Source organism: Enhydra lutris, unplaced genomic scaffold (genome assembly GCF_002288905.1).
Source record: "Enhydra lutris kenyoni isolate GAN:26980312 unplaced genomic scaffold, ASM228890v2 scaffoldscaffold22, whole genome shotgun sequence".
Lineage (NCBI taxonomy): Eukaryota > Metazoa > Chordata > Mammalia > Carnivora > Mustelidae > Enhydra > Enhydra lutris.
The window spans coordinates 30,020,204-30,047,151 of record NW_019154106.1 but is presented as its reverse complement, the minus strand read 5'-3'; the positions used below and the strand labels follow the sequence as shown (position 1 = coordinate 30,047,151).

General features: G+C 36.7%; 1 protein-coding gene across 1 annotated transcript in view; it reads right to left on the bottom strand.

Moving 5' to 3' along the window:
- LOC111149984 (doublecortin domain containing 1) overlaps positions 1 to 26,948 on the bottom strand; it is a 75,531-nt gene that overhangs the window by 21,630 nt on the left and 26,953 nt on the right. The window contains exons 4-6 of the mRNA XM_022507282.1: positions 18,921 to 19,190; positions 17,542 to 17,698; positions 16,906 to 17,068 (exon numbers count right to left, since the gene is read on the bottom strand). Of these exons, the coding sequence (XP_022362990.1) occupies positions 16,906 to 17,068; positions 17,542 to 17,698; positions 18,921 to 19,190 (590 nt within the window). The remainder of the gene's footprint in view (positions 1 to 16,905; positions 17,069 to 17,541; positions 17,699 to 18,920; positions 19,191 to 26,948) is intronic.

The following is a 26,948-nucleotide window of genomic DNA, read 5'->3' as shown; positions in this document are numbered from 1 at the left end:
AAGATGGCAAAGCAACCAGAGGACAGTGAGACAACCCAGAGACTGGCAAGAGCAAGAAACCACTCCCACACTGGGGCACCTGGCTGGTCAGTTGGTAGAGCATAAGACTCTTGATCTCAGCGTTGTGAGTGTGAGCCCCATGTTGGGTGTAGAGATTACTTAAAAATAAAATCTTAAAGAAATAAAGATGTTACAGGTGCCCAGATTTAGAGAATCTTACCAATAAGGGGTTTTCCCCTTTGCTGACTAAGACCAGGATCAGGATTAGGGTGAGACAATTGAAGGGTCAACAGTGCAAAACTGAAAGGAGCACACTCAGTTGTGCAAGTACACAACCCTCAGTAAGCTCCTCCTCAAATTTTGTCCTGTAGGTTCATCACTCATCTTACCTGAGTCCCAGCCTGGTTTCTCTCTAATCTATGTAGACTCTTTAAATTCCACTAAAATATTGCTATTAGCTGGACACTGTTTTACTGATATATAGATATTAATTCATGAAGTCATCTTAATAAGCTTATGAGGAAGAAAATATCATTATCTTCATTTACAGGTGAAGAAACTGAGGCACGGAGAACTTAAATAACTTGAACGAGTTCTTGGAAGGTGGTTGAACTAGGATATGAATTTAGTTCTAGAAAGTGTACACCTTTAAAAAGAAAAAAAAATTATTTAAGTAATCTCTACACCCTATGTGGGGCTCACACTCACAACCCAGAGATTAGGAGTTTCATGTTCCACATGGACTGAGCCAGCCAGCCACCCCTATACTATTTGACTCTACCATATATTTTATGCTGTTATCTCAAACAAAATTTCACATCTTTCCACACAAATTGGACATACTCCTCACATTACTTATTTTTATCAGTGTTTCTACTTCTTTCACAGTTGTCCATTATCTTAGGGAGATCTTGAACCCTTACCTCCTAATTTCTCTCCAACCATTGCTTAGTCATTCAATGACATATTTTGGGTGTCCATTCATCAATGCACCAGGGTGATAGTTGTGAACAGGACAAAATAACTTGTGCAGATTACAGCCCCTTTCCTTAAGAAACAGACAGGGCGCCTGGGTGGCTCAGTGGGTTAAGCCTCTGCCTTCGGCTCAGGTCATGATCTCAGGATCCTGGGATCGAGGCCCGCATCAGGCTCTCTGCTCAGCGGGGAGCCTGCTTCTCCCTCTCTCTGCCTGCCTGCCTCTCTGCCTACTTGTGATCTCTCTCTCTGTGTTTCAAATAAATAAATAAAATCTTTAAAAAAAAAAAGAAAGACAGACAGTGGAAGGTCTCTCTGAAGAGGTGACATCTGAGGGGAGAGAGAGGCTTGTACAATCAGAAGTTAGTCATGAAAATCTGGGGGAAAAGAGCATTCCAGGCAGAATAAAAATCAAGCACAGTCTCTGAGACGAGAATGAGCTTGGCGTGTTTGAGAAAGAAAAACAAAGTTTGGTTAGAGAGAGAATGTACAAGCCACAGAAGTAGAAAGAGGCCAGATTGTATAGATCAGGATAAAGGGTTTAGATTTTACTCTGGATGTAAAGGGAAGCTACTAGAAAGTTCCCAGCAGGACAATGTATGAAGAACAGACGATAGCAGGTAGTCTCCCCCACCAAATTCTTTTTATCAGGCAAGTGCACCGAAACTCTAGCTGCTGTGAGTCACAGCCTCTTAATACCTCACAACTGCATCCTTCTCTTGAGAACTGCCCTTGGCTAAAAGGAACCAGCCACTTAGCAAGAAAATTCCTGTGAGGTGATGGTCCCTTACTTCCTACCTAGGGGTCCAGCCCACAGCTAATGACTGGCTGACTGGGGGACATAATGGTCAGTCCCCTGGCCTTAAGGAGGGGCAACTCTGTGGTATGCTTCCCACTCTAAATTGAGGCTAGACTTCAGCTGAACACATGGTCCAAACTCTTCCTCTGTTCTGTTGCTTCCCTCACTAAGTCCCTCATACAAAAACCCCCATCTCAGGCTCTGCTTCTAGGGAACCTGATCCAAGACAGAGTCAAAGAAGAGAAAACTAACTCTTGGCTATCTTTCTTCTGAGTACTAAAAGCATTATTAAAAAACATTATTCCTTTCCATTCCCAGCCAAAACCTCTTGTCCATTTCCCTCTCAGTCTCCTATCATCTATAAGAGCTTCCTAATTGTATTTTATTTTCCACCATTATATCTGACATCCTATACTCCAATTATAGCTTAATTTTCCTAAAACATCAATTTTATCATTGCCTGAAGGGGAAGTTCTTGGAACTAACTTTTGAAGTTTCCATTAGTCAATCACCCAGTCTGTCAGGTAGTCAGTAAATACTTATTGAATCCATCTTATGTGTCAGACCCTGTGCAAGGAATATGAAAAAGACCCATTCTGTTGCTTAAATTTATGTTTAACAGAAGAGTTTACTGACAATCTGACACTCTCCAAACTTACATGTCTTTATCTTGTCCTAGTTTAAAGCACTTTTTTACCTAAGCCAATCTCTTCGTTATCCATTGAGAATCCCAAAGGCATTTTTAAGTCCATTCTTCACTCACCCAGACTCAAGTCCTTCTCAAGAACCAGTTTAAGATCTTCCTTTAGTGCTCCAGCCCACAACAACCTGTCTGTGCTCTGTCTGTGCTCTGAATCCTTAGAGCACATGCAGTCTATACCATTTACCCATATATTCATTCATTCAGTAATGTTTGAGAACATACCACATTTCAGGTCCTATCTTATATATTAAGGAAAGAACATAAATGATCTGGAATTATGTAAATATTTTATAAACATAGATCCTATTTCTCTTCCATACTTAACCCCATAGAAGGTAGGAATCAAGGCTATATTTATTATTACTTTGCTCCAGAGTGTATATAAGTTCACTGCACATAGTATAATTACTAGATGTTAATTCTTCCTGTGCATTTATTTAAATGTTCAACTGATAAAATTTAATTTTGTCACTTTATATAACATACCAGTTATACAAAATAAACTTTATTGCCTGTGTATAGCTATACCTACCATTTTTATTCTCTACATCCCCATTATGAACTTAAATATGACTGATATACCACCTTGATGCTCATTGATGACCACATGGTAGAGAATTTCTTCAAGAAAAGAAGAAACCTTCCAAGAAGAGCTGGTTTGCAAATGAAGGTCTAGCGGTGGTGTACACTAGAATAAACTCCAAGTGTATTTAAGGTAAATGCTACATATTCCTTAAGACTAATTTGGGGTTGGGGGGGTCATCTCTCTTAAAAACTCTTTTCTAGCTTGGCCACCCTTCCCTTCTGCTCTTTGTGAAGATGTCCACCACTGACACTTCCCCCTGTGTTACCATCATCACTGTCTGCTTACCTAAGTGAATACACAATTCTTACCTAGTGCATGGAGGAGGTGCTCAGTAAGTGCTGTATGAATTAATGAATAAGCCTACCTCTTACTCCAATATAACTTATTCTGATAAAAGAAATATATTCATAATTCTATTATCTGCTAACATCTAAGGACAATTTATTCACTTAAAAAATACTCTAAAAAGAGATCATATTTGTGAAGTTTCAAATCAGTTTTCTGAAAGAACTCTTGATGAGTCTAGAAAAAACACATAATATAGTAAATTTTAAAATAAATTTTAAAATATCACTTAACTTATCTTAACTCTTACTAACTCTGTAATCTTGGGGAAAAAATCAGTCAGCCTCATTTGCCTTAGTTTTCTTTCTTTTTTAAAAATATTATATTCATCTTTTTAAAGATTTTATTTATTTGTTTGACAGAGAGATCACAAGTAGGCAGAGAGTCAGGCAGAGAGAGAGAGGGAAGCAGGCTCCCCACTGAGCAGAGAGTCCAATGCAGGGCTTGATCCCAGAACCCTGAGGTCATGACCCAAGTGGAAGGCAGAGGCTTAACCCACTGAACCACTCAGGTGCCCCTGCTTTAGTTTTCATATCTGAGAAATGGGAACAGTAATACTAATTCCCTTATTTGTTGTATGGATGGAAAGACTTTCTACAGATAAAACACTCATGTGTAAATATGAAACACAGTAAATAGTGACATTATTATTATCCTCATGATTTTCAACAAGAACTTAGCAACATGTTGAGAACTTTATATACATTAACTCATTTTATCTTCACAACCTTAGGAGGTAAGTAACATTATCATCTCCATTTTATAGACGAGGAAAATGAGATCTAGAGAAATTAAGCCACTTGATCTCTATCATCCTTCCATTAAGTGGATCAGAAATCAGACAACCCAGGCTGAACAATTCCAGAGTCTGCTATCTTAATCATGACACTGTAAAAAGTGGTAAAAGAAGTCTACTAATTTAAAATGACTGGACTTCCCATACTCTACCATACTCCCGTCTTAGCACCATCTAAAAAGCAGCTGCCCTCAGTGCCTAAAATTTGGTAAAGTGTCCTTATGAAAATGTTTACAGATCTTCATGTCTGTGGTCAATCAGAACAGTCCGAATAAGGTTTTTCAACCTTGGCAAGTAACGACATTTTTTTGTTCTTTGTTGTGAGGGCTGTCTTGTGCCTTATGGAATGTTTGGTAGCATCCTTGGCCTCTGCCCATTGGATGCCCATAGCACCTTCCCAGTCAGGATAACTATAAATGTCTCCAGACATTACCAAATGTTTTCCAGGGGTCAAAATTACCTCCAGTTGAGAACCACTGCAATAAAAGATTTTGAGATAATCCCCCTCAGCAGAGACACAGGGAGTTGTGAATAACCCATTAGCAAACACCATGCTCTTTTCTGACTCTAAACTTTGACCATGCCTTTTCACCTTCCTCTTTGGTGGGCTCTCTCTCTTTCTCCTCAATGGAATGCCACCTCCTCAGGAAGCTTTCTTTGATCTATCTTTCCTTCAGGCTTTGCAACTCCATCTTGGGCCCTCATCTTATTAAGCATCCCTATTTTTGTATATGTGTCCTTGTTAGACCTTGAGTATTTCAAGGGCAGGGAATGTGTTTTTACTTGTGTGCCTCTAGTATCTAGCACACTGTAAACAAGTGGTGCTTGTTAGATATTTAACAAAATAATAAAAGTTGATCATACATCTTTAATGTAAGCATTTAATCCCTGATGCATAGCCAGCACCTTAAATAGGGTTTATCACATAGTAAATGTTCAATAAATATTTGTAGAATATTTGTCAAACAGTCATACAAGAGCATGACTATTACTTCATTAGGTAGATATTAAATAATATTTTCATTAGATAGATATAAACTTATGTTTTCTTTGTATTTTGGAAAAAATTACATTTTTATATTCATGATTAATTATTTTATATTCATGATTAATTTTTATAATTCATGATTAATTTCATTACCATATCCTCACTGAATTTACTCAGAAACCAAAATACTTATCATGAAAGACAGCGCAGGGTAGGAAAAAGCAAAAAAGTCATAGGCTTAGGGCCTTACAATGTATTGGCTTCAGAATTGTAAAACCCTGGGGTTGAAAGAAACTAAAAATTCTTGATTCTAACCACGTGCTTCATTTACTCAATTATTCATTCAACAAACATGCACTGAGAGCCTATCACATGATCCCTGCCTGCACAGAGGGGACCTCAGAGAGTTCTCAGTCTGTTCGGGAAGACTATAAAGGAAAACAAACACAAAATATGGCAGGTGACTGGCCAGAGAAGTCCACAAGGTATTGGAGGAATAGGGAGTAGGGATACCTGCCACAGTTTATGACAGCAAGGCTTCCTGAGGGAAAAACATAAGGTAGGACTTAAAGGACACACAGAGTGGGGAAAAGAGTGAGAATATGTTCCAGATAGAGGAAATGATGTAGAATTATGCAACAATAAGATAGACTATTGGGACAAGACTAAACACACAGTGGCCAGAGATGGAGAAAGGAAGGTGGGAAGTAGTCAGATTAGAGTCTGTGCACAATGTTTAGAATACCCACACTTCCTACAGCAGACCATTCCAACTTTCAGACAGGTAAGACTATTGGAAAAATCTTCCTTAAATGTAAGGCACAATCTACTTCTCTATGAAACAAAGCTATTGGGATAGTAAGGAAAAGGACAGCTCTAAAGCAGCATGTCTCAAAGTGTGGGCCATGGGAACAGCTAGAGAACCAGGGAATCCTCATATTTAGCAATAGGGTGATTCTTCTCTCTATCACAGCTCAGACCATATGTCTTTACATGAAGAAATGTGGCGAGGGCTGACAGTCACGGTAAGCATTATTATATCCAGAGGCAAGAAGAAAAGCAGAATCTTTTTTTTTTTTTCCCAGAAGGGAAGATATTTTTTAAAAACTAAACTCCAGGGGCGCCTGGGTGGCTCAGTGGGTTAAAGCCTCTGCCTTCGGCTCAGGTCAGGATCCCAGGGTTCTGGGATCGAGCCCCACATGGGGAATCTCTGCTCAGCGGGGAGCCTGCTTCCTCCTCTCTCTCTGCCTGCCTCTCTGCCTACTTGTGATCTTTGTCTGTCAAATAAATAAATAAAAATCTTAAAAAAAAAAACTAAACTCCAGGGGCGCCTGGGTGGCTCAGTGGGTTAAGCATCTGCCTTCGCCTCAGGTCATGCTCTCAGGGTCCTGGGATCAAGCCCCACATCGGGCTTTCTGCTCGGCGGGGAGCCTGGTTCCCCGCTCTCTCTCTGCCTACTTCTCTGCCTACTAGTGATTTCTCTCTCTGTCAAATAAGTAAATAAAATCTTTAAAAAAATTAATTCTATCCCCAATGTGGGGCTCAAACTCATGACTCCAAGATCAAGTCACATGCTCTACTGACTGAGCCAGCCAGGAGCTCCAGAAAAACAGAATCTTGACTCTTCCATTCCAGCATGGAGAATCTGAAGATGCTCAGCAATGTCCTAAGTTTTAGCTAGTGAGGAAGAGGATTAAGCAAGGCTGGGAGTGGGTAGAAAGAGAAGTACTCAAATGGTAAGGGAACAGTTGGGTAAGTGGGGGCAGGGAACCAGGCTGAGTGTTAAAACAAAAGAAACTTAGTATCATCTAAACCCACTTTGGGCTTCTCAGAAAACATATTAGCCATAGCTAGCAAAAGCTTTCTATACTTCTCTTTTGCTAACTTTCTCATCTCAAAACCCTGGTATCCCTCCCAGGGCTGAGGCTATCTACCTTTGTAAGAATTAAAAAATAGCCTCTCCACCTAACCCCCATGGTGGAACTGGAAAAAAGTGAGTCTAGCTCCATAGTCCTTCAGCTGTGCATAGCAGTGAGCAGTGGCCCTGAACCTTCCCAAAGGTTACACCATCTCCTCTTTCTTACTTCCTTAATTTCAATAACAGTTAACAAGCACTGACTATATGCAAGGTACTATGAGAACTACAAAGAGAAGTATTAAATGAAAGAAGAGTGTACTCCTCCTCCCCCCACCACTACCACGACCAACAGAATGATTGAGGGGAGATAATGGGCAAGAATGGGCCTTCCTGAGAGGGTGTAGGAGGGCTGAAAATCTCAGATCTACAAGTTCCTGGGAGAATCTTTTATCCCAGCACTCCACTTCTGACCATTGTCTGGTCTCAGACAAGCATTAGCATAACCATTAGCCTCTCTGCAAGGTAATTATTCTTGGGCTGGCTTACTCTGGCCCCCTGCCAAACAGGAACATTCACAAATCTACATATGAATTTAGGGTAGGGGATTTTTAATATATTCTTCCTAAACATCCACTCACTGTTTATAGCTGAGCCTATTGCTCCAATGAGGTCTATTTCTACCCCTCCTGGCGGCTACCTCCTTGAAATATGGATGGTTCATCATGGTACCTATTTCATTTGGTCTTTTGTTCACCCACTGAATGCATTTACTGAGCATCTATTAAGTGCCAGACCCTGTACCAGAAAATGATGGTGAATAAGGAAGCCAAGGTTTCTGCCCTAAGCTGACTTGGTCTAGAGGGAACAAGAGACATTTATTTGATGAGTAATTACAAATCTGATGATTACCAAAAGGGATAAGGAGAATGCAATGGGAGCTTATCCTTACTAGTGGGAGCTTCCCCAGAGAGTAGGACCAAATATAATGCCTATCATAGATGGTCTCAACATCAGGATCCTTGGAGTTCCGCTTTGAAGAGTTCTTGAATATCTACCTTGTTGGCAGTACAAGTCAAGTCTCAGTCCCTACACACCCAACTGCCAAAAAAGGGGTCCTAGTCTCACCTCATCTTCTCCTTTATTATTTTTTTAATTAAAGATTTTATTTATTTATCTGACAGACAGAGATCACAAGTAGGCAGAGAGGCAGGCAGAGAGAGAGGGGAAAGCAGGCTCCCCGCAGAGCAGAGAGCTGGATGCAGGGTTCCATCCCAGGACCCCAGGAGCTGATGGCAGAGGCTTTAACCCACTGAGGCACCCAGGCCCCCCTCATCTTCTCCTTTAAATTTGCTAGCCACACCTACTGCATTCCAAAGCAATCACAATCAGACCTGTTCCTGTCTTCCTCTCTTCAAGTGCTTCTCTCTAGTAAGTTAAGAAACCACCAAGACAGCAGTGGAGGTCGCACTCCAGTGAAGTTCTAAGGCTTAGTATAACCTTGGAACATATCCCACATACTCAGAAATTGCCAAGTCCCCTTGACTATTCATAAGTTTACTCTCCTGCAGCACTAAGAAAACGTTATGCCCCAATCATAGGTTATATTTTATTTTGAAGAATCCACATCTTATTTTCATGGTTTTGTTTATAACTTAATCATGAAAAAGTTAAATCACTTTCTATCCTGTTTCTATGTTAGAAGGTCTACCTATAATACCATTACATTTTCTCAGTCTACTTCAAAAAGGCCAATGCTTGTCATAAAATTAAATAAATCTGGGTGCTCCCACGTTGTAATTTTCCCTTTTGCATGTGCCAGGCAAAAGAATACTACCTTCTGTTACCAAAATAAAAGCAGCACATTTGCAATTTCAAACACATGAGCTTATTAAAAACCTTATTTTTTAAAAAAGTCATTCTCTTGTAGTTGGGCAATAAACTTGAAAATAGTTTAATGCTCTGATTGTCAAGTAGGTATAGATAATGACATTAAATATGAACAAGCAAATCATTTCACGGGTGCAAGATAAGTTTATAAAATATAAATGCTCTGACAGTAAGAAAACATACTGCTATACTCAATTATATCATCTCTTCAAAATACAATTGCTTCTATGTTTGGTAAATAGAATAATCCAGGTCACATTCCTGTGTTCAACTGAGTTTCTAGTCCCTCCCTTTTCTCTAAATACTTGTGTTGTTTCTGCATGTTCTTAAGTGTCATCATGCATTGCTATAGGCATGATGGCTATATTTAACTAATAATGACAGTGGTTGTCATTAGATTTTAACTCAGTAACACTAGTCTGACATATCATTTGAAGTATGTCTTCAATTTAAATTTGATTAAAATTACAAACATCTCATCTATTGTGCCAGTCAAAATGTTGTCACCCTTTCCCTGAACTTTTCTATGAACTTTCCTGAAATAAGTTATGGCAGCTTAAAGTGAAGGCTAGCCTTGGGTCATAAACATATTTTAAAATATGACTCTTGGAATAGAGCAGAGCAAGGCCACTTGGGGCTCCTTTGAAAAAAGGACTTGACTTTGAATTACACCCTGAACAAATTCTCAAGGCAAAAAGCACAATATTGTGAGAGTTCAAAGGCTCTAACTCAGATTCCCATATCATGCTATGTATACCAGTGCTCAGCAGGGATTTTAATTTGGTTGTGGGCATTTTAAGATCGCAGACCTAGCAAATACCTTTGGTAGTAAAATCAGGGACTTGTGACAACCTGCATGAAAAGCTGGTAGAAATGTGCCTAGCAAGAGATAGAGCAGAAGAAGGAAAATAAACAAAGATTACGTGGAAATACAATGTTTTAGATACCTACTATATATGTTAGGCTTTTACATACATCATTTTATATACTCATAACTCTGTGAGGTATCTACAATTGGGTTCAATTTATTAATAAGAAAACTGAGACTTAGAGAGGTTAAGTGACTTGCCCAGGCTCACGCTGCACTTGCTTCCCTGGCAATAATGAAGATAGCAGAGAGAAATGCTTCTGTTTGGTTTTTCTGAACCTATCTACCTAGTTATTCTGGGGAGGGAGGAGTGCACACAAGATTTTGATTAATAATAGGCTTGGGATTTTAATAGCAGTTAGAATCTTAGTTATGGGGGTGCCTGGGTGGCTCAGTGAGTTAAAGCCTCTGCTTTCGGCTCAGGTCATGATCCCAGGGTTCTGGGATCGAGCCCCACATCGGGCTGTCTGCTCAGCGGGAAGCCTGCTTCCCTTCCTCTCTCTCTACCTGCCTCTCTGCCTACTTGTGATCTCTGTCTGTCAAATAAATAAATAAAATCTGTAAAAAAAAAAAAAAGTTAAAAAAAAGAATCCTAGTTATGTTTAAGAAATGCTATTCTCAGTGTTCTGTTCAGTCTAGACATTTGTAGACATTTAGTTTTCAAATAATTTATCTTTTTTAAGAAACAAAGACAATATCCAATAATCCTTTTAGATATTATTACCTCAGTTTTACAGGTAAGGTCATTGAAGCATGACCAATCTATTCCTGGTCATATAAAAGGAACTAGAATCTTGTAAGATCATCTGCCTTCAAGTCTAGGGTTCTTGCCACTAAATAATAATGAATTTCTCAAGTCTTTTGTAGTAGATGTCTGAAAGCTTCAAAAACTAATGGTCTAAAAGGTAAACCCCTGAAAGAGCACCTGCCAAAAAGGTTTGATTTAGAGTTTACTACAAATGCCTGTTTCATTCGACAGATTATCTCCTTTTGTTTCCATGACACTATTTGTTATGATACCACCCTTCTGATTTCCTTTAGAATACCACTGTCAATAAATACCTTATTTACTTTTTTATATAGTCATTGTCTTTGCTCCTTCTACCTCACTAAGCTCCATTATACCTCTCTCTTGTTCATGCCATAAACTTAAGATTGGAGCAATGCCTGCCACACTATAGGGATTCAATAAATATTATGATTAAATGAACGAACAGTCTTTCTTTAATTATTCCTCTGCCTTCTTTTAGATGGAGAACTATATATTTTTTTAACCTCACATGTACTCTCTCAGCTCTAACCAGGGTGATATTCTCTCTGTCCACTTTTACCCATTTAGCAAACAACTCGAGGTGATAAAGACAGTATCTATAACTCTTCTGAGTTAATATTGTATGAGAATTAAAATTTATCTGGTTTCTTGGCAGCTATGACCAAAAGGCCTTACCCAAACTCCCTAAGGTCAGATATAATTCCATAAATAGAACTTTTGGATTCAAAAGTGTTAAATACAGTGCATATATCATTTTTTTAAAGATTTTATTTATTTATTTGACAGACAGAGATCACAAGTAGGCAGAGAGGCAGGCAGAGAGAGAGAAGGAAGCAGGCAGCCAGCTGAGCAGAGAGCCCGATGCTGGGCTCGATCCCAGGATCCTGAGATCATGACCTGAGCTGAAGGCAGAGGCTTAACCCACTGAGCCACCCAGGTGCCCCTACAGTGCATATATCCTAATAGTGCATAGATTATATATTAAGTAATGCATCCAGCAAGGTTTAGGATTGTAGCCCATCATCAAACATAGTATTTTTCAATAAAATAATCGATGAGTTATACTAAATAAGATTCTCCTACCAAATGAGTTATGAAAAAATTGTTTTATCTTCTGCAATATTGAATTTTGGAATTGTATATAAGAGATTTTGGAGTTGAGGCACTAATTTAGGAATTCTGAGCGGTAAATATAATACACTTAAAGCACAGAACTCAGGCATGATATGCACAAAGTACTCAAATTATCAGGCAAGTTATAGGTTTGCAGGCCCCTTCACTAAACAAGTATAGCCTTTATATATATATATATATATATATATATATATATATGCAATTCAGCAATTCATGAATATGTCAAGGATTTAGATGATTCTCAATGATTTGATCATTTATACCATAAAAAGATGCTGCCACATGCAGCTTCACATGCTCTTGATTTCCCTATTAGCTAAGGACAGTTTTTGGAAGGTCCATCTCTTGCAACATTATTTAAATCTACATCTGTTTATATAGTAAAGATATTCTACATACTTACTTACAGGTTTTAAACATTTGCAATAGAGAAATAAATAAAATACATGCCTAAGTTTTACCCCCACTTGTAAAAATAGGTAAAAGAATGGCGCTGGGATGCCTGAATGGCTCAGTCATTTAAACACCCAACTCTTGATTCCAGCTCAGGTCATGAGCTCAGGGTTGTGAGACTGAGACCTGCACTGGGCTCCATGCTGAGCATGGAACCTACTTGGGATCTCTCTCTCCTTTTCCCTCTGCCTGTCCCCCCACCCCCACCCCAAAGAATCACATGCCATCTCAGAAGAAATTGAGTTTTTATCCTCTATCTAATGTCATATTCTTGTTTTTGAATATATGCAGCTAAGTCAGAAATAAAATGGACTGACAAATACTCTTGCCTAATACAAATACTATTCAAACAATATGATAATAAGGAATTTGGGAAATCCCACCCTAACTCCTGTAGCAGTTGCTCAAATTAAGTAGTGCTCACCCCATAGGTGATCATCACAAAGCCCAGTGTTAGCTTTAGTGGACTAAAGCAGTCCTTGGTTTAGTCAGAATTATAGCATTGAGATCTAGCAGCAAGAATAGCTAGGTATGATTTGAGTTGGGTAGTGAGTTATTTCTTGAAACTTGTGCTTTTAACACAACCGTTTAAAAATCAACAAATGCAGGAGACACATAATGGAACAAAATATAATGCATGAATCCAGGTTCATTAAACTAATGCATTTTTTGAAAAACAAAATATGACAGAACGTTTCATTATTGACGCAGAAAGGAGAAAAAGTGTTATGCTGCTATTTAGAATGTGTCTTGTGTGTCGTGGAATTGAAATATTTCCAAATCATCAATAATTAAAATGATGAGAATCCATCATTTCACTGACATTTACTTCTACATGAAAAGATGGCCTATTTTAAATGTGCTCACACATATTCTTGTCAATCACAAGCTGTCACAGCAAATTATTTCATTTTGTAGATCACATGGCAGTTAACAGAAAATCTCTAGGTTTAAATTTAGATCTTAGGTGTAGTATCAAGAACACTTTTCATGGATTCTTTTTTTTTTCTGTGACTACATCTTTGCAATTCAGTATATTAAAGATGTAAAATCTTATTCATAGTACTCAGTTTCACTTCTGGTTAACAAAACTCAGGACTGAAATGAATCACTGTAAACGATAGCTCTAAAAGCCAAACAGTAGAATAGAATATACAGAAAAGAATGAAAATATAAAACTAAAGAAAATTTTAAACTGTTAGAACTCCATACAATGAAATTTGGACCTAATAAGTTAGGTCCAAACAGTTTTTTTCTCTCATCTTCTTTAAGACATTTAAGCAATTGCGGGGCATATCTTATGCTAGGTTGGCACTGCTTACATTTTCTAGCAACTATAAAGGAGTTACCCTTTTATAAACCCCATGAATCTGATGTAGGAATTTTCATGGTGCCACCATTAAAGAAGATTCAGGAAATGGTGAATAAAACCTAAAGTGCATGCCCAAGGATCAGAAAACTTTTTAAATGCTTCTTTAAACAATTCATTAACTATATCATCAAAATTCTAGCAGAATCATTAATAGATTTCAGAATCTTCACCATTACTATATGACCTAATCAGACAGTTGATCTTCATCAACAGTCCTTATAAAAAAGATTCTATTTTTCCCATACATAATCTTCTGCTCAGGCATTTAACTTCAAAATGTAAGAATTATTCTAATACTGCATTTCAACAGGGAATGCTTCCTGTCAGTCTTGACCTTGGCTTGACCTCTATAAGAAAGCTTTGTGTTTTGAGGTATGTGATGAATAGCTCTCCGGCTTTCTATTAAATCTGGTGGCACTGACTGTCAACAGTGGTACTCAAAAGGGGTAGTAAGGTAGTTAAAAATCAGAAATGTTCCTTAGGACTTTTTCTATCCTAGTAAATCTGGGAATAGTTCTGAGGCAATTTTCATTATCTGCATTGCTTTTCCAAAGAATAAGAAAACCATGAAATATGAAAATATAATTGCCAAAATATGCATAGACTTCTTTGGCCCTCCTGTAGCAGAAATAATGTAAATTTTCCTTTGGAGGACCCATTTGACTTACATTGTTGAATAGGGTTCTCAGTTTTAAGGATTTATAACTTATTTACTCAGTTTACACTCCTTAAAGACCAGGACTTCTATCCTTAAGCCAGGACTGCATACATAAGAAAATACCTATTGGTTTACATTTAGATCAAATTGAATTAAACCGAATTTAGTATCAGAGATGAAAGAATAATGATAAATAATGATAAAAAAGAAGTCAGCCCCTTTTTTTCATCTCTCTCTCTGAACTGGCCTAGTACCTGGCACATAGTAGGCTCTCAATGAATGTTTGCTGAATGAATGAAAATCTTTATATTAAAGTAATGACCAATTACTGACTCTGATGCCTGTTGCTTAATTGCATATAAAATATTCATGTTCATGTAGAAAGATAAAACAGTAACACCCAATTCTGCCAGCTGTTTTCCCTTTATTTACCTTTAGAATTCCTCCTTACTCTAAATTTATCTGCCATCTTCGAAGCTATTCATACATGTCTTATTTTTAAGGTACACTCATAGTAAATTGGCAAATTATTGATTATCCATAAAACACATATAAGAAAGGTAATTTTAACCTGATTTGAAAAAGTCCATGTGAATGTGGGATATATATATATATATGAAATCTCCCCACACTTCTCTCAAAATATTTAATTCAAGTTACAGACTGTACTATGTATAGATAATACTTATTTACATTTATATTCTTAAGGTTCTGGAAGAAACCAAATATCACTCTTTAGGCTTATAGGTTTATCTTTGAGCTTAATTTAGACAAGTGGCTTTTCCCCTATTATACTTATCCTAGGTCTTTTTAATGGATATGTGATATGCTAGTCTGTGTCCAGGCTTACCTACAATTTCTTTTCTCAAAAGACAAGGCACATCTGCCACCTGCTCTACTCTGTGTCCCAGCAACAACTGTCGAGCAGCATAAAGATTGATTATCAGTCAAAAACCATTGCACAACACCAGATTTTGGTGGGTTAAGCTTGCTGATCCAGCAAGAGATGGTGTGAAATTTTCAGGAGTGTGTGCCAACATTTTGGTGCTAAAAGAACAGCAGTGCATGTCACAGTGAAACACAGCCAAAGATATGCAGACAAAGCAGAGAAGTTTTTTGTTCTGGACTTGGCTTTAGAAAGAGTAAAAGAGAAAACAGAAAGTAGGAGGAAATTAGTTTGTACATTTAAAAATCATCTACTACGCTAGTCATGTGTGTAACACTGTTATTTTAAGCATACATGTCCAGGAAAATTTCTAAGAAGTTAACTATAAATAATTTTTATACATCTCTTCTATAATACCATTATCATATGAAAGGCAAGTATTTCTTATTAATAAAAGTAATCAAGGATCTTAAGGAAACACCCATTAAATATACATTTAAAAAAATAAAATAGTCACAGAAACCTTTACCCACAAAGACGCATGCTTTTACAGAAGATGATTTATATAAATGATCCAATGAACACAAAATAAAAGCAGCCATAGTTTAAAGTTAAACCAAGATTTGAAAAGTATATGGGTCTATTTTCTTGCACACGTAATTTTTAGTGAGTATTGTAGCAACAAGTTTCTTTACCTTGAACCAAATTACCTTGAACTTTCTACTAAATTCAGGAAATTATTTCCTGATGATCAAGTATTTTCAGAGAGATAGAAATCCTACTATCGTCTTATATAATAACATTAATAGAGGAAGAATTTTCATCACCTCATCTGTAATGATCTCCAGAATTACTTTTCTTCCACTTATGCAATTACTGCCTAGACTTGTCCTTGGTTCACTAGCTTTGTAGCAGTTGCAGAAAGAAAATACTTCTAATAAGGTATTAAAAGTATAGGGGAATATAGCAGTTAGAGACACTGAATTTGTATGCCAAAGTTCTTATGTCATTTAAATGTAATTACCATATATAGCACTTAATAACAGACTATGGTAGGACATGCATGTAAGAATATTCCTAGATAGTATTTTCATTTCTTTCTTAAAATGCATGATTTCCCACTGAAAAAGGAAAAATATTTGTTTTATTTTAGATAACGTATCTGAAATGTTAGAAACAATGGACTTTTAAAAACAGAACTTACCAGCAAATATATCTAAAATACATGTTATATTTTGTGCATATATTATATATACATATAAATATAAATTACATATGTATATACACACATTGCAAGATTTAAAAAGTCAAGCTGCTGCATTTACCTTATGAAAAATTTTGTTAGGAAAATTGCATATATACATAAGAATTATGTGTTCATTCTGACCACATTTTCATAGTCATGTTAATGCTCTCTGAAAAAAGACCAAGAGTGTAAATGAATAAATGCTACTTGAAACTTTGAAGTATTTTCTGAGAGAATAAATCTAATGAATTATGTCTGTTGGGTGTCACAGAAACTAAACAGTAAATTCAATAATCTCTGATTTAATTTATTATATTTTCACCATTTAACCTCCTGCAGGCTCCCTAATGTCTATTCAGATCTATATTAAATTAAGCACCAATGCTAATGAAGGGCAATAAACGTGGCTGTCAGTGGATTTTTCTTTCATTAAGCACATTATCCTCTTACTGAGCTGCAAATGCGTAAACATTAGTTTTGTTAAACCATGCAAAAAAGACAGGATGAAAATCATTTTTTAATTGCACCCCTTAAGCAATTTACTGTGGGTGGGGGTAGGGTATTTTTTTTCTTTTTTACCTTTAATTTTTTTGAATGGATCTAAAAAGGGCTCTCCTGTTGAAACATAAACGTCGGCTTCATGGGGTATATCTTCAGGTTTGAGGGCTTCAGTGCCGTCTGCCAAGAACACTCGTCGTGCGGCCATGTTCAGATTCAGCTTTTTTGTGCACTCCTCCAGCAACTAGAAGACGGCAAGCAAGAGGTAAGAGAAAGTGATTTAGCACAAAGAAAGCAACACATTGCCATGAAACAAAAGGTGGCAACAGTGAAAACAGACACCCATTGAGTCACTGGCCAAGTTAAGTAACTCAAGTAACTCCACCAATATTTTTTCTAGCACTTGAAAATATAAAATAAAAGGTAAATCACAGCACTGAGACAAACTAATGGCTGTCTAATTTTAGTCCTTATTTTGTCAGTTTAACAACTCCACAAGATACAAAGCTATTGTATCTGTTTAAGTCAACATACCATTTACATATCAATGAAAAAGAAAGGAATAAAATACCTGTGAGATCTATGTATATATAAGCAATTTACAGATTCATTACTGAAAAGAAAATTTTAACAATAAATATCATCTTTTTCATTTCTTAAATTATGAAAAGAGTAAGGGAAGAAATAAAGCACTGAAAACTTTTGAACACTATTTACCAAGGTGATGGTTGGTACTGTAACTTTGGTAAAGACTGTTCTAGATCCATTTTTGTAAGCTGTTACTGTAATCACTTCAGGATGAAGTTTGCGTCTTTGAGACAATCTATGCCAATTCTGGGCTGGCTGAAATTTTAAAGAAGAGAACTCTGCAACTCTGAAGGAAAAACCCCCCACAAAATTGGTACATGTTAATTAGTAAAAACATTTAAATAAATATTATCCTAGACATTTTTTATAGACATCAACCCTAATGATTGTTCTCAAGTATTCCTTGAAAAAACTTTTTATAGGCTAAGATTGTCCATATCTACTTAAATATTTTTAGAAATTTAACCCAGGATAAGTCTGCTAAAACTGTTCATGTAAAACACCTATCTGGCAATAAATGATTTTTATCAATTAACTTATAAAACACAACACTCATATAGAAAAAATTATATGTATACATGCTGTGTTCCTGTTAGAAAACAAAAAACAGTAACATAGTCCTAACAGCATGAAATAGTAAATGGCTAAGATCTTCCCTTAAGTTTTCATGTTTATCAAAGTTCTTTGATTTTTTAAAAAGATTTGAAATTCAAATACTTTCTTACTCTAAATTTCTTATTCTAAAGTTAGTTGTAACTGCTTTTATCTCAAATTTGTTTGCAGATAGAAAGGGAGGATTTCTAAGTTTTGTCTTCATTCAGAATCACTTTCAACTCTTATTATTTTCTCAACAAAAGTAGCACATGGCAAATGACTAGCATGTCGTATTTTTTATTTCAGGGTTCTCTAACTAAACCTGTTAATTCTTAATGCCACAGAAACAAAGTAAACATTTTGAAATAAAAACTTTAGGTAAATTAAAATCACAATATACCCACCTAATCAAACATATGAAAATAATGGGAATATCAGTCTCTTGGTTTGATTTTTGCGTTTGCCAACATTTTCTTCTATCCATTAATTCTCAGGTTAACAGCTTATGATAACAATCTTGATGTGAAAATATATACACAAACTGGTTTTATGAGTTTATTTCAATTTGATTTTATTGCAAAATACTGATTAAACACCAAAGTATGCATTTCTATTTTAAACAAATATCAGGTAAACAGATATTTTGTAGCCTAGCCTGATTCTCCTTCAAGTATTTTTTTCTGAGTTTCATATTATCTACATTGAAGTGTACTTCATGTTTTTCACAAGTGCAGTTAGCAACATTCTACTCAGGTGCTTTCGAAGAAAAAAATAAACAAAACAAAAACAGAAACAAAACCCTAGAGATGCGTTACATTTTAATGTCTAAAATAGTCAACTGAATCATTATAAATTCTGCTCAAAGGAAAAAGCTTCAGCAGTCGGTTAAAAGAACAGAGAACAGCTTTGATTACCTCAGTTGACCCACTGGAGCACTGACAGATCTGTTTCTCTTGGATGCTGATATAAAACAAGAATTGTTTTTACTGTTTGATTTGTAGCGATATGGGTCTGATATTTCATCATGGCTATGATCTGGTGCTGTTTGATGTGTGGAGCAATCTTGAAGTCCTGACCCTTCTGATACTGCCGCTGAATATAAAAGTCTGTTGGGGCCAAACTGAGGCTGCAAATAATCTTCAGTAGTTTTAATAACTGCTTTTGCCTGGGATGACATAAACTCTCTGAAAGAAACAATCCATGGAAGAATACAGTGAATTGATTTGTAATTACTTGTTAACTACCCCATAATTGCTTGTGTGCTATGTTCTAGACAAAATACTACACACTTGGTCATTATTTTGTTAAATCCTTACAACATCCCTGGAAAGTGGGCACTATTTGTATCCCCATTTTACAGATTTAAGAAACTGTGGTTCAGAGAGGCCAATTAACTTGACAAAGCTAACATAATTAGGAAGCTGACAGGGTGGGAAACTGAACCTAAGTCTATACTAAAATAAAGCCCACATTCATAACCATTAAATTGAATTGCTTTACTCTATTCAAGAAGAAAGCTTGTATGATGCTTGAAACAATGCAACTAAAATTTTTAAATTCTCAGATTTCATTTATTAAAAACTAGCACTCTGCTTAGTACTAGGAAATATTAAAGTTAAAGAGATGTGGCTTCTACCCTCAAGAAACTTGCAAACTATTCCCTTATAAAGAGAGAATATATGCTAAGTAAGCCACTTAGAACTATGGGTTTGTATTAACTATAAATGTAAAATGAATTCCTTGAAGGCAAACTTACATTGTCTGGAATAAAGTTGATAAAGGCTTCATAGCAGACTGGGATTAGGGTGACCAACTCATCCTCGTTTGCTCAGGGCTGCCCTGGTTTTGGCCCTGAAAGGCACACACCCCTAGAACTCCCTCAGTCCCTCAGTCTCAAACAAATTAGGGGATGGCTGATCACCCTAGCTGGTAGTTAAGCTGGAGGAACAGCATTTAGATGAACTATGATGTTTGGACAGGGGACCATAGGACCTGTGACAATATCTAAATCTACGTAAATGCCAAATTAGGAAGATGGAATATATAGAGAATTTGCTGGTATGATAAAATGAAACAAGCTTTAACATAGTTAAATTTTTATTTAACATATTAAATAACATATTAAATTTAATATTTAACATATTAAAGAATATTGAACTGTGTGATGATTAGGCACAGAGGATAGCAAGCTTCCATGTATTATTTCAGTATTCCATGTATTTGTTATTTGTATTTTTATACAAATAAAATCTGCTTCTATCCAATTTGCTGGTTCCTCAACAGTTCTTATACATAATGTAATATAACCCCACCCAACCGTGCAATTATAAAATAGCATATGCTTAGTGTGGAAAGCTTGGCATAGATAGCCCTTCTCCCAAACTTTTCAGATCCACCAATGTCATTATAGTCACAATTATTTCTTCTGGTCTGTCCTCTCTACATTCACAAATGTGTAAATTGGCTGATTATTTCTTCTGAAAGAATGGAAGAAGGTCAATGGCCACAGGAAAAATTGGTGTAGGTGTGTGGATGAGAGTTGACACAGTGGATCAGTAAAGCTGAAACACTGGGATCCAAGCAGTTGTGTTTGTTGTTATCACGTTTCTATCCAAGTCTGTCTAGAACTGACCACAGCTCTAAGGAAAGGAGTGGTCTTCCCTTCACTCTGAGGATCTAACCAGGTTCAGAACTTTGGCAAACAGCCTTTTGAATTAATTGTTGGACTTTAGCTCTGGCAGTGGTGAGACCTCCCTTTGGGCCACCTGGGCTACCTCAGATTTTGACACCAGCAGTCATGTCTCAGTGCTAGTGTTTCTGCAGCGAAAGCAATGGAACCGCAAACGGCCACCAAGCTCAACTTAGGGGAAGAGCAGTAAACAGGCAGGAGGAAAGATTTGCAGATCTCATAAACAGTTCCCAGTGCCCGTAAAGAGTCACTTGGAAAGCAAATTCTCATGTAAAGAAGGAAAAGGAATTCTCTACATAACGCAGAATGGTGTCCTTTTTTTAAGATTTTATTATTATTTTTTTAATTTTTAAATTTTTAAAAAGATTTTATTTATTTGAGAGAGAGAGAGCACAAGCAGGAGTAGGGGTAGAGAGAGAAGACGACTCCCCTGGAGCAGGGAGTCCAACTTAGGGCTTGATCCTAGGACCCCTGAGATCACGATCTGAGCTGAAGGCAGATGCTTAACTTACTGAGCCACCCAAGGGCCCCAATTTTATTTTTCTAAAGTAATCGCTATGCCCAATGTGGGGCTTGAACTGATAGCCCTGAGATGAAGAGTCACACGCTCTTCAGTTGAGCCAGCCAGGTATCTTTCCTTTTTAATTAATGCATTTTGTTTATTGTCAAATATTTTTATAAATATCCTAATGATTTTATATAATAATCCATTATCACACCACTGGAAAGTGAAAGTTGTTGTTGTTGTTTTTTCTTTTTCCAAATTTCAAAGTTTCAACTGTATTGATGGGAAGGCAAAAGGCAAGCTGAGGGCAAAACTGGAGCTGACACCCCACAAAGGCCACCCCCCTTAGGGTAGGATATGTCTAACATTCCTCAGGCACTAGTGATGGCCTCAGAACAAAGGTAGGGAGAAACAAACTGTCAACTGATAAAGATCGCAGTCATGTAGGATGTGAAACTCCACTATTGTTTGTAACTGTCTTAACAATTTAGAAGAAAACCACAATCTTAATAACAGCTAGACCACCAAGAACCTATAGACTCAATTTCCTGGAGCCCTACTGTCACCTTCACCTCCACAGGATAGAAAACCCTATATAATCAGTCACTTCTCACAATTACAGCACAGCTCTCTCTGCTCACGGATCCTGTCCCAGTGCTCTAATAAAAACATCTTTTTGCACCATAAAATGCCTCATGAATTCTTTCTTGACCATTTTGCTCAATGACCCTGCATCATGTGTCATACCTTTAATTCAGTATCTTGCCTTTTTTTTTTTTACCTAAATACTGTCTTATAACCATTTTCTAGGCTGCTATATGATCTTTACAGATTTTACTAAAATGTAAAATTTTATCAAATAATTCTACTTATATCTTGCCTTCCTCAATCTAGTCATGTAAAATTTATTTAGTGTTTTTGTCTGCTGGCATATCTTCCCCCTGTCTTCTTGTAAGAGCATTGGCATCCTTTAGGGAAATTCACACCCTTCTGCCTCCCAACTCCACATGATTCTGGTAGGGTTAGGACAATAAATTATATAAGATTTACATGGTAAATGGTTAAAAGAATTAAGTTAAATATAGGATTTTACCATATTTATTTATTATCGGCTTTTCTCCAGTAATTTATGTCAAAAAGGGGGAGAAAAGGTAGGTTTTTTTTTTTTTTTAAGATTTTATTTATTTATTTGACAGAGAGATCACAAGCAGGGAGAGAGGCAGGCAGAGAGAGAGGGGGAAGCAGGCCCCCTGCTGAGCAGAGAGCCAATGTGGGGCTTGATCCTAGGACCCTGAGATCATGACCTGAACCGAAAGGCAGAGGCTTAACCCACTGAGCCACCTAGGTTCCCCCAAAAAGGTAGTTTATTATGTGAGAAAGTTACTTTTGGCCCACCATCTGTAATCTTCAGTTTTGATTTGTTTTATCAATGTTGATGACAGGTTTGCACTAGTTCTTACACACTATTAAACTCTTCTTTCTTATAACAGTTGATGTGTTGCCTAGTCTTTGGGTGTGAGAAGATAATCACAGAACTGTTTGGCAAAGCTAACTTGTCCTACAAAGGGAATTAAACCCACACACATGGTTTGCTAAATTAATGCTGGAAATGAGGGTGTGAGGACAATTCACGTCAAACACATTTGGGTTTCAAGTGACTGAGCTTGTTACTAGTATACACAGAAAAAAAGATAATAAAAACATTCCAGCAGGGCACAAAGAGAATTAAAAGACCACTCATTGCTCTTCAGAATATACTAGTTTAATATACTTAAAAACAACTCCCGTACAAGTGCTTATTATTGTGATAGCATTGTATGGGAACAGATGGTAGGTACACTTGAGCTGAGCATATTGTAATGTATAAACTTATCCAATCACTATGTTGTACACCTGAAACTAATGTAACATTATGTGTTGACTATATTCAACTTAAAAAGCTGAAAAACAAAGACCCCTCTCTGGCTCAGTCACTCTTAATCCCCAGGTCATGGGTTTAAGACCCACGTAGGGCATCAAGCTTACTTTAAAAAAAATTACAAAACAACAACAAAAACCACAACTCCAGTAGAGTGCCACATTTTTGACTCCGCAACCTCATCTATCCTTCTGGGCCTAACTGCTTCCTCTTCTTACATCATTATTGCCTAACCTACCTCTGTTCTTCTCCTCACTCCTCATGGGTTCTGCTAATTCCTCTATGTATCTCCCCAATTCTGTACCACGCTATTTCTGAACACTCTCTATGACTCACGTTCAATGACCCCAAAAGTTTAACTGCATCATTACCCAGGTCAGGATACCATGTTGGCTAGACTTCTTAAGCTAGGCAATTTAGTAAGTCACTGGTAACCCTATGGATGGCAAAGTACCTGTCAGTGGCCCAAAAACTATGGACAGGAGAGCAGAATAACAACATGCAGAGGGCTTTGAGTAAGATGGAGTCTCAGATGCATGCAAAGAGAGGAAACCATACTTGGCAGAGGACTTGCATGGCCTGTCTTCTATACCAAGATAACCAGAGACATTGTATCGTGAGATTGGAGAGGCGGGCAAAGGAGGTAGCACTACACTAGCAGCAGTGAACCAGTGGTGCTCTTTAGCTAAGAGAATGCTAAGTAGACTAAGTAGACTACTAACTCCATGTAAACTACATATAAGTTACCATAATTGTAGTCTCCCGATTTGTCTTTCTTTCTCTTATTCCCCTCACCTTTTTTCTTTGAAAGATCTTTTTGCTTCCTTTGCAAAAATTTCTTAGAAATCCCAAGACATTCAGATTTATTAAAGTGAACTTCCTTTTACCTCCATATTTATATATATCTTCACATAGCTATCTTCCTCCCAAAGTTTTTGCCTTCTGAGAATTGAACTCTATATTCACATAGTTATCTCCTTCACCAAGATAGGCTTTGTCTTTTGAGAATTTAGCATATTATCTTACAATTTGTTTTCTTTTTTCCTATGTATTCCATGTTTCTTTTCATTCCTTTCTTGTTTTCTTTCAGATTAAATAACATTTTTAATTATTTCATTTTCCTTTCTATTAGGTTGAATGTCCTACATTGTTGAACCTTACTTTTAATGGAACACTAGCTATTACAGTATGAATCCTTGTCTTACTAAAGATTAATATAAATTACTAATTAATTACTTTCCAGACAATACAAGAACCTTAGAACAGATCATACCCATTTATTGTTGCTTCCTTGGGCCGGTAGTCTATACTTCCTTATTCCATTTTTCATGAATAGGTTTATCTATCTTTCATGGGTCCTAATTTTATGCAGGGAACTCAGCTCCAAAATTCTGCCTTGCATGGACTTGAGGCTTTGTATCCTATCCTTCCTGTGATTCTTATAAATAATAATTACATAACATTTACATTATAATTTCTTTTAAAAATCTAGATTTTGTTACAACTGTTTTTTACAAAATTTGATGAGCTGAATAGCAGTTTTCTTGGACTTTGTTTTTCCCAGATGATCCTGAATTTAGTTGAATACTAAGGTCACTTTTATTTATTAGCTTATCTTTAGTCTCTGTGGATGGGTGTAAGAATACCATGTGGATTCCTAAAACAAATCATCCTTTATCATAAAAAATAACCTCACTTTGTCCTCACTGTTGAGGCTATCTACCACATTCTGGAACCTGAGCTAATTATAACACAGATTTTCTTTTCAACATTTCTATGTCAGTCTTATTAACTTGTCCTGGAAGTCTATGATGTGTCTCTACATAAATCTTTTATTATATCTGTAAACAACCCACATATGTATGGATTTCAAATTGTTCCTTCTTTAGTAAGATTTCTATGCTACCTTGTTTTTTGTGTTTTTTTTTTTTTTTTTTTAAGATCTTATTTATTGATTTGACAGAAAGAGCACAAGCAGGGAGAGCTACAGGCAGAGGGAGAGGGAGAAGCAGGCTCCCCACCGAGCAGGGAGCCTGAACTGGGCTGGATCTCAGCACCCCAGAACCAAGGGTAGAGACTTAACCTACTGAGACACCCAGATGCCCCTCTATTTCCTTGCATATAGGAATGCGTTTCTTTCCTGTGTGTTCACATTTATACTGGTAGATTTGAGAGCTGGAATCACTATACTTCATTGATTATGTCCTCCATCTAAAATGCTAAAATGCTATACTTCAATTTCTGTCAAATATTCCAATTCATCACTGTATTATTTACTCCTTTACCACTGGTAAAAAGCATTTTTTCTAGTCTAAAACCTAAATTCTACTATATTAGGTTGGTACAAGACTATCAATCAATCACACTACTTCAAAAATATAACTTCTTAAAAAATAACTGCTATTTATCTATCATCTATCTATCTCTATTAGTTTCCTATTGTTGGGCACAAATCACCACAAATTTAGTGGCTTACAACAATACCTATTTATTATTACACGGTTTCCCTGGATCAAGAGTCTGGGCTCAGGACTCTCTGCTCAAGTCTGGGCTCAGGACTCTCTGGATCAAGAGTCTGGGCTCAGGACTCTCTGCTCAGGATCTCATAAAACTGAAATCAAGGTGTCAGCAGGGCTGCAGACTCACCTGATGCTCCCAGTCTTTTCCAAGGTCATTCAGGTTTTTCCAGAATTTAGTTCATTATAGCTGCAGAATTCAGTGACTATCATCTTCCCTGAGGCCAATAGAAACTCACCTTTCTGACTTTTCTGTTTCTGCCCTCTAAATTCTCATTTAACAGTTGATCTGATTCAACTAGGAGAATTTCCCATTTAACTCAAAGAGAACCAATTATGTACTTTAACTACAGCTGCAAAAATCTTTTACCTTATAATGTAACCTCATCATGGGAGTGACATCTTATCATATTCACAATCCTACCCACACTCAAGAGGAGGGATTATCTCAGCCGTATACACCAGGAGGTGGGAATCTTGGGGGCCATATTAAATTTCTGCCTACCACAACAGCTATACAATTATGCAGTTTTCATTATCCATATTTTATACCAAATTGAGATTCTGATCTTTTATTTTCTGGAAAATTTAAATACAAGTACTTAAGATTGAATTTTGTCATCATTCAGTACTGAGGATATTTAAAGAGTGTGTCACGGATTTTGATGACAAATCCAAAGAACTAAAAAAATGCTTTGAGAAATGGCATTTTTATTAGAATAAATTACTTCCTAAAGAGAGTATTTTAGAGGAGATATTTACTTGGATGTAAATGTTCTGTATGTTTCCTTTAAACAACATCAGCAACATTACTTCTGAATTATTTTATTCTCAGTTATTGGAAAAAACTATTTCTTTTAGCAATTGAATAATTCTTTAGAAATTAGGTCATTAAAAAAAGAACAAAAAATGTGATGAGATGTGTCTACATATATTAAACTATGCATATTTTTAAGGATTTTGTGTGTGCTGAGATGAAGATGAAATAAAACATGTCAAAATTTAACCTTAAAGCAGTATGGAAGAAACTATCAGTTAATTAAAAACCGTAACAATTTAGGTAAATGAATCCTTTTTTAAAAAGACTTTATTAACTTGAGAGATAGGGAGAGAGAGCGAGCATGAGGTCAGGGAGGAAGGGGGAGAGGCAAAGGAAGAAGGAGAAGCAGATACCCCACTGAGCAGGGAACCCCAAAAAAGGGCTTGGTCCCAGAACCCGGAGACCATATCCTGAGTTGAAGGCAGACACTTAATCAACTGAGCCACATAGGTGCCCTGGTAAATGAACCTTTTAAACAATTTCTTTACATCATA